Source organism: Homalodisca vitripennis, chromosome 3 (genome assembly GCF_021130785.1).
Source record: "Homalodisca vitripennis isolate AUS2020 chromosome 3, UT_GWSS_2.1, whole genome shotgun sequence".
Taxonomy (NCBI): Eukaryota; Metazoa; Arthropoda; class Insecta; order Hemiptera; family Cicadellidae; genus Homalodisca; species Homalodisca vitripennis.
This window is the reverse complement of record NC_060209.1, coordinates 117,840,714-117,856,030: the sequence shown is the minus strand read 5'-3', so window position 1 is coordinate 117,856,030 and position 15,317 is coordinate 117,840,714. Positions and strand designations below refer to the sequence as shown.

Genomic DNA, 15,317 nt, shown 5'->3' with positions numbered 1-15,317 from the left:
CGATGTACCGTATTGTACAACCAATGAATAAAGAATTATTGATTGATTGATTGATTGATTGATTAATACACTTAAATGTCAGAAAATGTTAAATATACAGTGCTTGATCAGTTGTATAATTTAGATTGTAAACACAAAATTACTTTATAATTTTTACTACAGGTTGAACAAGTGATGAATTTAAACTATCTAACACATTGGAAATACTATTTCAACTCTGTCACAAAACCCACCTTAATGAACAAAGCTATGAATGTTTGCAGATAAGGTATTCGAAACTGGTTGGCTCCCTGTAGATTGTATATGAAATTTTTAGTGTGTTTTAAGGAAAAACGGGGGGATGGACACAAACCGTCTCAATGAGCCACTCTTTGCCAGACTTCAGGCCATAAAAAACAACAAGAGTATCACGCTTTAAAACATTTTTATAAATAATTACTTGAAATGTTGAATTAACTTAGTTTCAAGGATTTTCTGTTCTTCCCTTTATATTGGAAGCAGAACAGAAGCAAGGAAACATACTTTTCAAAGTAGTTTTTTAAGTTTACACAAGCTTGTATATTCTTGATCGGGGTAAACCATCAAAATCAGTTTTATAGCATCAGAAATATTGTAGATTATTCAACTTACTGAAGTTTATAGGGTAGAATGTCTCTCTGTATACAGTTCTGACAGTGCCATAACTCAAGATATAACGTGTAAACATTCCTAGAGCTGAGCTCCTACAAGCTGTACTTCAGAAAGTATAGGAAGAAATAAATCATCTTAATACATAGAATTGACAATCCAGTAATTCAATATTCTGATCAAGTACTTTGGTGAATGGCAATTAATTTTATTTCTATTTTCACTGAATAGACAGTCTGCTTTGTTATAGTGTAAAATTACTAATATTTTGTCATTTGTCTGTTGGCTAGGTATCTTATCCCCCTCCTCCTGCACCCGGGGGTGGGATGTTGGAGTTGAGATTGGCTCCCGACTATTACAACATTAACTTACACCGTTCCGAGTACTACCAACCTCCATCTGAGTACTCCACTCCCAGCGGCCACTATGCAGACCGTCTATTTCCGGAGTTTTCCAGCAACGAATACCCTGCCTATGCATACGACAACCCCAGCAGCAGTGTCAGCAGTAGTACAACTGCGAGCACACGCACGCGCCACTACACACACAGGCGCACCCCTAGTAATGTCAGTAACGCTTCTAGCTGTGGTGGGACTGCCACTTCCAGTGTTAACCCTACGTTTAGCCTAGAGGGCGAGACCACTGGTAGGTGTCACATTATATTTATTTTACTATTTGCCTATACTTTATAACCTTAATTTAATCTTATTTTGAACTTAATTTAAAGTTAATTTTATTTAAATTTACATAATACGAAGCAATTTTGATAATATTATATTTAAACTAATGAAATATTAATAATTTACCTTGTTTTTATTCAAGTTGTGTAAATTTCCTGTATCTGATAAGAGGATGAGTGGTTGAGAGGGATTGATCCCCGTAACTCCATCTCTTTAATAAATGCATTTTCATTTCATATTCCTTCAAGTCAGCCATCCTGTCATCTGGTCTCTACCAAAAGCCTCAAAAATACGATTTTTTTAATACTTCTTCCTCTATTCTAATATTCAATAGGATTCCTTCTACATAGTTTTTCTCTAAATTGTTTTTAAATGTAATTGTGTTTTTAAATGTACTGGCAATCTGGATGCATTTCTTTAAAAATTGTACTCATGCACATTAAAAGTTATTTATTTTTTATATCTAGTAAATGAACTCAGACTTTAAACATTTAAATGAGATATGAAATAATGATTTAATCATAATAATTGGGAGTGCTGATGGCCGAGTGGTCTGACGTTGGACTTGAGTCTGAGTTAGAGGTAGCACAGGTTCGAATCCTGTCTGTGACTGTTGCAGTTTTTATCAGTACCATCGACCTTGTACTGTATCGACTCTCCTCCTTATTCTGTTTGGTAAAATCCTCGCACAGGCCAGTGGCCCATGAGGGCGGACAGAATAAGGCATACAGGGAGATCGGCTTCTCCTTTAAAAAAAAAAAAAAAAAAAAAAAAAAAAAAAAAATGGTTTGTTCTAGGAGAGTATCAACAGTATTATACAGCCTACAGTGGATGGAGTAGGAGTTCCGGAGGAAAGACCGGTTCCAGGCAAAACTCTATAGACTCTACAGGCTCAGAGCGACCAATGACACTTGAAGTTGGTGGCACCAGACTGCGCTCCAGCTTGAAACGTTACAACTACTCTCCCCGCAATAATACTGGAGGATCTTCCTCTTCTGGTCCCGGTAACTATTATTCATTATTAATCATAATTATTATTTTATGCATAGAGGGACATGCTAAACCCACCTACCCAACAATGAATGGATGGATCAGAGTTTATTGCATACCCCTAATACAATAATTGATTTTAGGTGTTATTCAATATGTTGCCATCATTAAAACATGTAATACTGAACAAACATTATTTATTCAGATAGTAATAAGTTTTAAATTATAATTATTATTCGGTCAGTCCACTAACTCAGTGATAATTAGAAAACACAATATTGACAAACAATATTTCACCTAATTTAGTGCAGATAAGATAACTGAGTTATTTGAGTATCGGAATTAAAAAATAAAAAATAACTGCACTATTTAGAAGAGACAGAGGGTAGTTATTTTAATTTTATAAATGTGAATAATCAATTTAGTCTTTTAAAATTCTATAATAAAATAGTTAATACATAAAATAACGTGTACTTTGAAGAATCGTTTATTCATTGCTGAGAGATAAACTAATTACTTTAGTGATATTAATTTTCCAGTATTATTGAATATGTTATCAATGCAGGAACACCAACCAACCCCACGCCACCAGATAGCCTCACCAGCGAGGACAGCAGCTACGTCTCTGCCAAGGAGAGTTCCTCCAACTCCGTGTCTCGTGTGCGGTTCTCTCCCATCACTGCTACCAACCTGCTGGATCTACCAACGCATGGACAGACGCAGGACGTGACGGTACCTCTGCAGGCCCGCAAACGTGAGACTTCACGCAATAGGCGACCTTCCATCACTGACTTGGAGCGAGAGTTCCTCTCATAGCATCACATTTGGCGTTAGTCACATTGAGGCTGTTTCCACATGTCTATAGAGCAAACACAGTAGATACATTTTAATGTGTATTTTATAAACACCAACACTAAATTTCTCATTAAGGCGTAACTAAATTTTTCTAGCTTGAAATTAATATTTTTAAAGTTGAGATTACTCAAAACATTTTTAAAAGTGTATGTTTTATTTTAAAACACTGGGTAATGGTGTGAATTTCCACTTTTGACTATATTTGGACTTGGACATAGTATTTTAAAAGAACAAATAAACAGTTTATTATCAACTTGTAATGAAAAACATTTACATTTATACTTTGATCTACTTAATTGGGACTCATCTCTTCTCTTGATATATTTGTTCCAAGAGCACATTCTAACTGTCATATTAAAAGATTGGCAACAAATAGTTTCGATGTACATACATACATTTTTCACAGTCACTGCCACGAACATATGGAAGCAGCTTCATGTCAAAGCGCAGCCACAAATACTCTATATCTAGTCGGTTCGAAACAGCTACTCTTAGTGCTTCACTCTTGTACATATTCTACTATTAAGATGTCTTAAGAACTATACAGTACTTTATTTTATCCCTCCTTCATGTTCAAATTTTCATTCACAAGACCTTTATATTGACACATTAATTAATGATTATTCCTAATTTTTTACATGAATAAGACCAAGGTTTGTAATTTTAAATCGAAGTGTATTACTAAGCTTGTGATATTTTTTGTGTAATTTGTACATCTTTGTATAGTTGTACAGCGTAAAAAGGCTTTACTTGCAACCTGATAAAAGAATAATTTTTACTAGATATACTTTTTTATGTTTTTTATAAAATGTGGTCCCTGAGCCAATGTATTATAATCATGCTCACTTAACTTTTTTATTGTATTTTAATTTTTAATTTTTTTATTTAATAAATGTATAGTCAGAATATGAATCAGGATTGCAAATTTAATTTTAATAACAGTTAAGACAATAAGAGCATTGCTGTTGTAAGATACATAATGCAAAACTATTTTACTATAAAATGCAATTTAGTTTAGGTGTGAAGATTATGATGTATCAATAATTCTCGCCTGATTTTTAAACTAGTACGAAGAGTTTTGATTATTTGTTTATTAATGGTCTAAAATGTATCAATTAAAATTTTTTTTAACCAATTTAGTGTGTGGATTAAATACAGTATACTTTAAGTCAATGTTTACGTATGAATGCTTTATAAAATTTTCATTTTAAATTTAATAAAAAAATAAGCAACGTAAGTTCAATTTTATATATTTTTTTATGTATTTTTAAAACTAACTTTAAGACTTTGTTGATAATTTTTGTTTTTAATTTCTTAAATTTCATATATCCCTTAATGAAATTCCTGAGATGTTTCAAATACACTTCAGAACTCAGCAGAAGCGTAAACCGCTGAACTAGGTTCATGTAAAGAAGAATCTACTATCTTTTGTTAATTCTTTATGGCTGTTTTAATAAACATAATTAATTACAAGGGGTGTGCAAATGATCAAAGGTTTGAATGGAAAATAAAGAAATACTAAGATATTATAACATTTCTCATAACATTCACTATTTATCACTTTCGGATGAATGATTATGTTAACCATTCCAACTTATAAAACATGTTTGTTTCCCGGTTGGCCCACAGACAGCCAGAATCTTCTTAATACTCATTACAATGTATTGTATACATTTTAATAATGTGTTCATTCGATATAATTAAATTATTTATGACACACACATATAACTTTTAATATTTTAAATAAAGTTATATATTTTTAACATAATAAATAAATTCCTTGTATTCATAATAATGACCATTACAGACTGCTTGTAGTTCAAAATTATTTTTTTGTATAATTGCACTTTAAATTTATAAATTTTCATTACTGGTATTTATGGAAGATATGTTATGCAGTCAAATAGAGCCAGCTGTCAAGTATATTTTATTAAAAATTTGTTTTGCTGAATTTAAGCTATAAGTAATAGTTTGTGTAAACTTAAACAAAATATAACTTAAAACTATATTTCTACGTATTTTTATGTTGTAGTAAGTTTACTGTAAAAAAAAATCATATTTATCAACATTTGATGAGAATATTTTTACTTTAAACTATATTATTCAAAGACGTACAATTAGGTGTGTTTTTATGGTACATTATTTGCACACCTCTTTTCTTCTGTTATATATGTTTTTATTTCTTTTAAAAGGAAACCAATTCATGCTCACAGATTGAAATATGTTGATGTACAAATGAAATTGTAAAACATAATTTGCTTTATATGTTGTTTAATGAATGAGCCTTAATGTAAACAACTATATGAGTCCAACATCTCTCCTCTATCACCTTAAACAATTTAGTAATCAATCTTTTGGCTATAAATCATCTTTAAGTCACTTTAGAGTTTTTCTTTAATATTATGTCAATAAAGGTGACCCATTACAAGTGAACTAATAAAGTATGAATATATGCAGCATTACTCTTAAGTGCAATAATATAGTATTGTATAGGAATTTTTATTTTTATTTATTATTTGTGCAATATAAAACTGTGAACACTACTCCAAAAGTATTCATAGTTTTATGATTTTGTTTAATATTGAAACAATTAATAAAAATGATTTTATACACTTTAGTTAATTACTATATAATATTAACTTTAAAATTTGTGTTTTCAAATATATTACAGTAATATTTTATTTCCGAACAGAAAAACATAAAACATAAATTTTTAAATACATAAAATGTTTTATTATTATACTCCAACTATGCATAAGTTTGTTGTATGACAGTTTATATTTTCCTAGCTATAATTTATATAAAGCATGAATAGAATGTTTTTAAATCGTAACTTAAATGCGAAAAAGGAAAGCTAGAGATAGTTTAAGGGCCACACACATATTTAGAAATTAATTAGCAATAATTATGACATAATTGTTAAAAAATCAAGTTTATTAGTAATTTTATGTTTGAAAAATTAAGAATATTAATGCATATTTGTTACAAGATTATGGCAAATTTAAAATTGTGTGTTTTGTGGAATTTAGGTACCTAATTAATTTGGACCCAAATTCAGAAAAACTGTCAGTTTTGTTGATATAACAAAAATATGTCCCTCCATCATATGTCCCATTTACTTCATTTAGTATTTCTATGTTTGTATTTGATGCATACATTACTGATAAATGGTTAAAGTTTCAGTATTATATTTTGTATGATTTTTTGTGTTGGTCATTAAGCTTCAAGACAAATTCATTACTTCTAAAACATGCGTTGTTCTAAAAATTGTATGTTACTTCCAAGAAACTAACACATCTGAAGAAAATTAAGAAATATTATTTACAATGACCCAAAAATTAAAATATTTGTAACCTTATTTGTTAAAAGCAGATGACATAATTTTTATTGTTTTTTTGAATGTACAAATGAGTGAATTATATTATATTTATCTATATTTATTTATTGCAGTTGAAATTAAAATGTTCTGTTAAAATGTTAATTTTCTGTCATTATAGATATATAATGACACAAAATTAGTGATAATTGGAGTGTAGTATAATTTTTTCAAAAATTATTTAATATACTACTAAAATTATGTTTTGTTGTTGCTCAGAGATTATATTCCAGTGATGAATATATTGTTAATAAATATTTTGTGATAACATCCATTTTTAAACCTAGAACCGTAAGTAATTGGTCAACAATAAACCAAAAATGATGTGTACTCTTTAATTTTGTAATGTGAAGATAAACTTTACATAACCATGATAATACTCCTAATGTTATAATCATAAATTACTTGCAATTTTGTAGAATGAAACCTATTTGTAATCTTCTATCTTTTAAAAATTTACTGTTAGTGTGAAAATTTAAAAGACAAAAAAGCACTAAAGTGCTGAACATTAAGAAGACAATTGTTTTAGTTTACGCTATGTACTGATAATAGAATATGTAGTAATGACTATGTTTAGTGTTATTCTATTTTATTTCTGTATCTTATTAATTTGCATTTGACTATTCCAGTTAAGCTGATCCTTTCTTTAGTTTCTGAAATTAACACAGGCCTTCAAATCTGTAACACAAATTATGAAAATAAATTTTATCAGAATTTAATCATAATTTGATTCATCGATATCATTCCGATATGTGCTAGAATGTTTGCAAAGGTAGTCAATGAAGTTCATAGTGGACATGTGTTTAGAGATTGAAAACATCTGTGTATCAGATTAACACAATGTTTAATGCAAAGGCATCATTTTACATAAAATGAAGTTGTTCCAACAAACTTTTATAAACAAAATATATTGTATTGAATGTGATTGGGTAGTGTTTGTGACTTACTACTGAAAATATGTTGCATTGTGAATTGAAATCCATGTTTTAAAGTCTTTAGAAATTATATAGGACTTAAAAAAGAAATAATTTTACTATCAGCAAATTCAGGTTGTAAAATTATCAACAGTAGAAATTAAAAATGGTTGGATATTTCAGATTCAGAGGCAAGGCAGCCCTGGATTGGAGACAAACAGTTTGTGTTGCTTGTTCTTATGCATGGTTTTTTGAGGTTATGTCTTGCTTAAGTGGATGGGTTTTAATAGTAATTAATAAATTATAAGTAAGTAATTCTTTTATACTCAAAGTATGATTTACCTAAAAACTTAATTCCCAAATGGGTGGTGTATAAGTTGTATGTTGTATTTTTATTTATAAAAGCCAGAGGTTGCATGGATAAGAGTAGGATTAATTTAAAACTTTTATAACATTGTTAACATTTGTCAGAGTGGTTTTGTCTTTAAATTTTTATTCAAATGACAGTCAGCCATAAATGAAGGTGGACATTAAAGTAAAAAATAAATTAAAGATATAGTATTCTAGTTCTAGTAATTATGTTATTATTTTAATTTATGATTATATAGTTGTTTATACTTTTAAAAAGTATTTGCCATTTTTTTTATTTTGCATGTCACAGAGTAATTATTTTAATGTAAAACATTAATTTTAGATAGTTTATTTTTTAATGATTGAAATGTCATTTTTAATAAAACTACTTGGAGTATTATTTTATTGTAGGTGATTAATTTATTTAATAGATAAAAGCTTAAAGGGGCACTCAGATCAGTAAAATAATTTTTCATAAAAACATTTGAAATAAATATAAAAGTATGTTGTGATACACCCTTCCTACCATAGCTACAGTATGCTATTAGTTGTGGCAGTAAATGTTGTAGAAATTAACAACATTACATGTACATCTGACTCCGCAGTTCTACTGGGATGTTTCTTCTAAACATCGCTACGAAAGCAATGCAGGCAGATTGGTTTTCTTTCTGGTAATTTCGTAGAAATATACATGAAAAAAAGTTTTTGGTACTTGACCAGGGAACTTAATGTGGCTTTGTGCTAAACTTACTTCAGAAACCACTAGTTGTTAAAAGTTTAACTTTTTGTATGAGTTTTAATATCTTTTCCCAGTTCAATATTCAAATTATACATACTTAAGCAAAAAACTGTATACACAGGGTGTAAATTAAGTCGTAATACACCTGGATATATTCCAAACGGATTGAGATATCGATGTAAAAACTTCACCATATCTATTAAAATACTTTTATCAACTTTTTGAAGGATAAAAATATTTCCCTTCCCTTTTAAAAAGGGGAATAGAGGGGGGTCATTTTAAATTTTCAAATTACAACCCCTATCTTGTGACATATAATATTAAAGGTCTATTCATTAATATTTTTATCCTTAAAGTCCAAACAAATATTTTAATAGGTATGGTGAAGTTTTTTCATTGATATCTCAATTTGTTTGGAATATATCCAGACGTATAAGGACTTAATTTACACCCTGTGTGTGTGTGTATATATACATATATATAAGTAAGTGTACATTTGCGTAAAGCATGTACGTTTTATATCAGTTAAAAAAACCCTTGCAAATCTGCCAAAATGTGCCTGCCAGTATTGAAGTTTCTTGAATGGTCAGTTGGATGGTTAAATTAAGGGTTTTATTAATCCATTGTCCCCTAAAGTTGACTTCTTGTGTAATTGCCATTTTATTTCACATTGACCCATTTTTAAACTCAAATTATTTTAAAAATAATATTAAATAGTCACTTTTGACCAAATTGTTATTTTGATTGATTCTGCATTGAAAACTGAAGTAATGAGGTGGAAAGTGAAATTATTACTATGCTGAGCACTGTACATTCATACTGCTGTTTTTGTAAATCTTAAGATTTGACGCATTTATATTAATCTTTTATAAGATGGTATAGGGAATGATATATTATTAAATAATTCCCTAATTAAGAAATTAAAGATATATAATTAGTCAAAATAATAGTATTGTATTTACAGAGAGAGGATGATAACTATTTATAATAATGACCAAGACAAAACAGGTGGTCTATATCTTTTACAATATTAAAAAAATAAAATTATACACTTTTTTTCTTTTATATCTGCCCTTCTTTTGGTGCTGCATTCACCAAAATCAATAGGTTGTGTCTGGCTTGATTCAGGCATTGTTGTGTAAATACCAACTGAATTGTCCAATCAACAATACAACTTTTAAAATATCAGATCTTATTAATGACGTGTATTGTTACGTTTCTGTTTTTTGTGTTTTTTTTATAAAAAAGAACATTTATTTAGTGAGAGTGGTATAGATAATGGAGATGTGAATTAAAGATGTCTACCTATTCACAGATGTATACATTAAACATATGTGCTAAATAAGTGAATATCACTAATCTGAGTGCCCCTTCAAGTAAATGTTTTATTTATTATCCCAAAATGAAGAATATCTTTGTGTAATTTTGTGGGTGTAACGTTCTTCTATTATGTTTGTATACATAAGTCAGTGTGTTGAATTAAAATTTTTATGTATAAGTTTTACATGACAGGAATTACTTTTTAAGCATATTTATACATTTTGGGGCTTTTGTCACCATAAAAAGATGTAAATTAATTCATTATTATTGAATAGTGCAATAAAAATATTATTTTATAATGAATGATTAACAAATATCACTTAAAATCAATATGAAAATAAGATTGTTTGTCCTAATAATGTTTGTTAGACAATATTACAAAATATAGAATCCTTTTTTTTATACTATAACAGAAACTCAAATTAATAGAATTCAAACTAAATAAAATAGAAAAACCAAAGAAAACTTGAGTATATATTATTTTATCTGGCATAAAAATGGTTAAATGAGTTATGATTGTTAGTAATACCAATGATATCTAGTAACAATATAACACAATGACAAGAATTAAAGTAATGTCTTGTAATTTCTATATAAATCAAACTGCTTAGCTCAATAACCTGTTGATTTAGTGCTTAATAATCTTAGCACTTTTAGTGCTCCAAGATTCAGCCTAAAAGTGCAGGGATTGTTGTGAACAGATCTACCATTCAAAACAAGTATTAGAAATGGGCTGATTTTGATTAGGAAAACTATTTATCAAATTTGTTGCCTTAATTATTAATGAATTACAATCACAGTTTGGTGTTGTATGTTCCCGGTTACTGTTTTTGTTCATTGAAATCCACAAATAAATATAGAACTATTGATCAACACACAAAAATAGAATTTGTTCTCTTTGATTTTTATAATATGAACTGTGAATTTCAGTAGGAATTTTGCACACCTACTTAACTATTTCAGAGCTGAATAGAACAAAATACTGATCACAGCTAATATGCAAGTAGTAACAAATTATATAAAAATTGATTACTAAATGAATACGTAAGGCATAATTTGAGCGTATTAAAGGACTTCTACTGCCAGGTGAAAAGAGAGCTTAATACTGAATTCAAGTGCAATCACTTTTCAAAAACATGAAATCATACTTTATGATAATAAATAATTGGAGTGGAAATTAGGAATGAGAATCATCTCGTTTTAATCATTACAGTTTGGCCCTGTAACAAGATTGTATTATTGTTAATGGTGTTGACACATTCAACCTAAGACAGAACTTTAGGTTTTAAGCTTTTTCCATTTTCAAGCAATTTTTTTAAAATTGTTAAATGGTACATAACTATTTATATCTACTTAACAGTAGTAAAATGGCTAATAGTACTTAATAATTTTAGTATTTGTAATTAATATATGATTTCATATGGAATTCAGTGAAACGAATTGTGAAAAGTTAATTAACTATAGTTACTAAATTATAGTTTTTAATCTTTTTAATAAATTCTTTAATTGCTTCATTAGGTATTAAACTCAACTGCACCTCCTAGTATATATAACACAAAAATGCATGTTAAAATGCTTAACAATTAGTCGAAGTTTTCAAATTACTTCTTAACTCATTAATATTAACTAATTTTAATATGCATCAAAATTTAAGAGGATTATGTTGAGTTTTAATTATAAAATTATTATTAATGGAATACGCTGGTTACTTCCAGGTTGGAAGTGGACAACAAAACATTCCAAAACAGACAAAGTATTATCACATTCCAGGAGAGGTGATAGTGTGCCATGTCAGCAGCACTTAGCTCATTAGGTTGTCGACACGTGTTTTTTTTTACTTTAAGATTATTGTACCTAGACTAGCTTTAAATGTGCTCTGTAAATATTAGAATACACTTTAAACTTGTATATATTATAAATTATTGTGTTGAGATAATTTTTGTAAAGACTCATAAAATCAATATTTTAATTTTGATCAAAAGTAAGTGTTATAATAGATTTTGTGGTGGTTATAAACACGATTTAGTTTTATTATATTAATCGAAAATAAACCGCTCATAAGTATATAGACTGTTTCTTTTATCTTGAACTTTAAAACAATACCCAATACTCAGGAAAGAAATGTCTAGTTTCTATTATTAAGTTCAAAGAGGAATCGGCCTATTCACACATCGGCGTACAACAAGAACTACTTCTTCTTCTTCCGCAAGTAACAGCTACTTGTCACGACTTACTGACATCATCTCCTTTTACTGGTAAAAGGGCAACAAATTAAAGAGCAAGTTTATGATACAATTGATTATTCTAATAAAAAGTACGTAATGTGGGGGAAAAAATGGTAGAAGTAGAAACGATTTGCTGCAAACGTTTCTAAAACCCATTTATGTGTGAGAAGTGTTTTAAAAACATTCACAAGTAGTCTGTATTTTTTTATATGTAATTTTGTTGAATAAAATAAGTGGATGAAAATACAAACAATATTACTTTTTATACTACCAAGTAACACATTATTTTGTATATGTTATGCATAATAATACAAACGTGTCATATAAAGTGACATCATAATGCATCAATAATGCCCAATCTTTCAATGTCAGTTACTGCAATGTGGAACATTGTCAGAAAAGGCAACGTCCTGTGAAACATGCTATTCTTTCTAGTAGTTTCCATCCCCTCCATCTGCAGTCTGCACTCACACCACTCATGGCTCATCAGACTAGGCCACCACTACTGTGTTGTGCTGGCAGTTAGTTTCCTTCCTTGTTCTAAAAATAAACGCATCGATTGCTCGCATCTCTTTCTTTCTGTACACGACCACTCATAGTCAGTCCACCTGTCAACTTCATTAGACATGAATTGAATACCATAATTTTATGTCTTGCCATTAAAAAAAGTGATTTTTTTTGTTTCCTACTAATTTAATAGTGATATCTTAATCAAGTTTCCTATTAGTTTTTTTATGGTGCTTGTGGTTCATGAATCATAACAGTATTTATCTGTACATATTCTTTTATCAATCTCAATGAAGAACCAAGAAAAGGTAAGAACACTACTCTTTACTAATAATAACTTTAAGATTTATCCCTAGAGGGGTAAAATACATCTAAAAAAATAGGATGGGGTAAAACAATAGACTTATGCTTATACCAACACAATTATAAAAAATTAAAAGTAAAAATATGTTATAGCTGGGTTGTAATTGTTTCAGATCATTAACAAGGACAAATCGAAATTAACATGTCCAATTATAAACACAAATCTGGGTATTAAAAAGAAAATTCCAGTAAGACAAATTGGTAAAAGTAGCTAAAGACCATCAGACCATTGAAAGGTTCCCAATCATGGAAAAGAAGAACAAGAACAAGATATTCAGTCTCAAATATCAGAATTTACAACAGCCTTATATAGCCAGCCTACGTGCTCTTTTGAGCAATCCATTTTAAAGTAGAACAAACAAGATGCTATGGATTCTGAACATGAACAAATAGTTCAATCAGAGAAAACAAACAATGAATATGATCATGGTATGAGCACAAATAATAGCAATACTTTTATTTTAAATTATCCTGGTTCTTGATCTGAAGTAATTACTGATAAACTGAGACAGGAAATAACATTATTTCATACTGGGTTTTCTACTTTTTAAACCAGATCAAAATCGTTTCCTTCCAACCTCACAGAAAAACGTTTTTATGAGATCGCTTATTATGAAAGTTAATAACAAAATAAGTAAACAATTTCCACGAGAATCGTTAATGTGGAGCAAATCAAAAATCACTATTCATTGTTTACTATGCAGCATGTTTCAATCATATCAAAGTAAATTGGCAAAAGAAGGGGTTTCTCCTCTAAAAACACTGTTCAAAAAACTTTAAAGGTAGTTATTACCTATGCATGAAAAAAGTTTGAAGCATTGGAAACACTTCCTTGAATGGAAAACTCATCAAACATCATTGAAAGGTCATGGTATGGACAGTAACCTCCAACAAATGGTCAAATGGAAAGCTGTATTATAAAAAATACTGGAAATAACTTTATTCTTAAGCTTAGAGGTTTAGCGTTTTAAGAGGAAAATACTCAAATCGGAAATGTACACAACGAGAATTTTTTAGGAGTATTGGAACTGAGGGGAAAGTATGACGAGGTAACTTGTGAATATCTAGCAAAAGTAAAGGAGAACTTATGAACAAAGGTATAATAGGCCAAGCTCACTATTTATCTTGGTGCTCTCAAAATGAGTTTATTTTCTCTATGTGCAGAAAGAATATTGAAAACCATTTTACATCAAAGAGAAGAATTTGTTTTCTAGGAATCATCATTGATGTGACCCCTGACATTTCCCATCAAGAGCAGAATATACTAATTCTTCGCTATTTCAAAATTAAGAGGAAAATTCATTTGAAGTTTGTGAAAGGTTTATTGAATTTATGAACTTTACTGGGAAAAGAAGCGAGGTAATAACCAATGAAATACTGTCGACATTGAAATCTCTCCAAATACCATTAACTTGTTGTCGCTCTCGGGGCTATGACAACGGGTCCAATTTGCGGCGTCACACAAGTGGTATTCAGTCAAGAATACTTGAAAAAAAACAAGTCTGTTATGTTTTCTCCCTGTGGAGCACATTGTCTCAACAGAGTTTGTGTCAATGCCGCTAAACCGAATTCTGATGTAATGAAATTAATTTTCTGCATAATTGACATTAATCTTAAGGTACTATATCTTAAAACAACATTTTATATACCGTTGTGAGAGAAGATTGCTGCCTGATTTAACAGCAGCTGTGACACAATTATTTTTACGCCATTGTCATTAGGGCGCTATCCTTCAAGATGCTTCTGTTGAAAAAACAGATTATGGTCATTTGGTAAATTGGAGCTGTTTGGAGGCTTATCAATTTGTTCATAGCAAAATGCTGTGATGAGATCTTGAGTTCGTTTTGCTGCATGTAGAGGGACATATTGTTATGCAACAAACCATGTTCCTCAATAGTATAAACATTCAATAAAAATGTCACAGAGAACACTTCTTAAAACTTGAGGAACTTGAAATTGTGAAATGTCTTTTCATTTTCACTTTATCATTCACTTCCCGCACCAAAATTTTTGGTGACCCTCAGAGAGTGATCCGCTCCATTTCTCATCAGGAACATAATTTAAAGCTCTTTCCCATTTTAATTTTGTTTCATTACTCTTACTGTTTTGTACATACACTTCACAATTCTGACAGTGAACTTCAATTGCTTTTATGCCTTTAGTGCAAGGAAAACAAATAAAAGCAAGTACTTCACAGTCTCAATTGATGGAGTTAATTGAAATATGTATTAACAGATGTTAAAACAATGATATTTTTGCCTTAATATTGGCATCAAGGATTGTAGTAACTTTTTATATTAAAAATAAAAACAATGTAATATTTGAAAAATAATGGTAATAATCTTTTCTATATATATATATATATATATA

The 15,317-nt window shown here is 29.4% G+C and overlaps 1 protein-coding gene and 1 long non-coding RNA gene across 3 annotated transcripts in view; one reads left to right on the top strand and one right to left on the bottom strand.

Annotated features, from left to right (window-relative positions):
• Positions 1-3,694, top strand: part of LOC124357391 (mitogen-activated protein kinase kinase kinase 10-like) — a 151,110-nt gene extending 147,416 nt beyond the window's left edge. For both annotated transcript variants that reach the window (XM_046809148.1, XM_046809149.1), the window contains 3 exons: positions 918-1,272; positions 2,105-2,311; positions 2,863-3,694. In XM_046809148.1, the coding sequence (XP_046665104.1) occupies positions 918-1,272; positions 2,105-2,311; positions 2,863-3,113 (813 nt within the window). In that variant the 3' untranslated portion in view covers positions 3,114-3,694. The remainder of the gene's footprint in view (positions 1-917; positions 1,273-2,104; positions 2,312-2,862) is intronic.
• Positions 2,769-15,219, bottom strand: LOC124357393. The gene is made up of 2 exons (XR_006921939.1): positions 14,597-15,219; positions 2,769-3,156 (listed from the first exon to the last, which is right to left on the bottom strand). It is a non-coding gene; the product is annotated as an uncharacterized LOC124357393 (long non-coding RNA).
• Between the last annotated feature and the right edge of the window lie 98 nt (positions 15,220-15,317).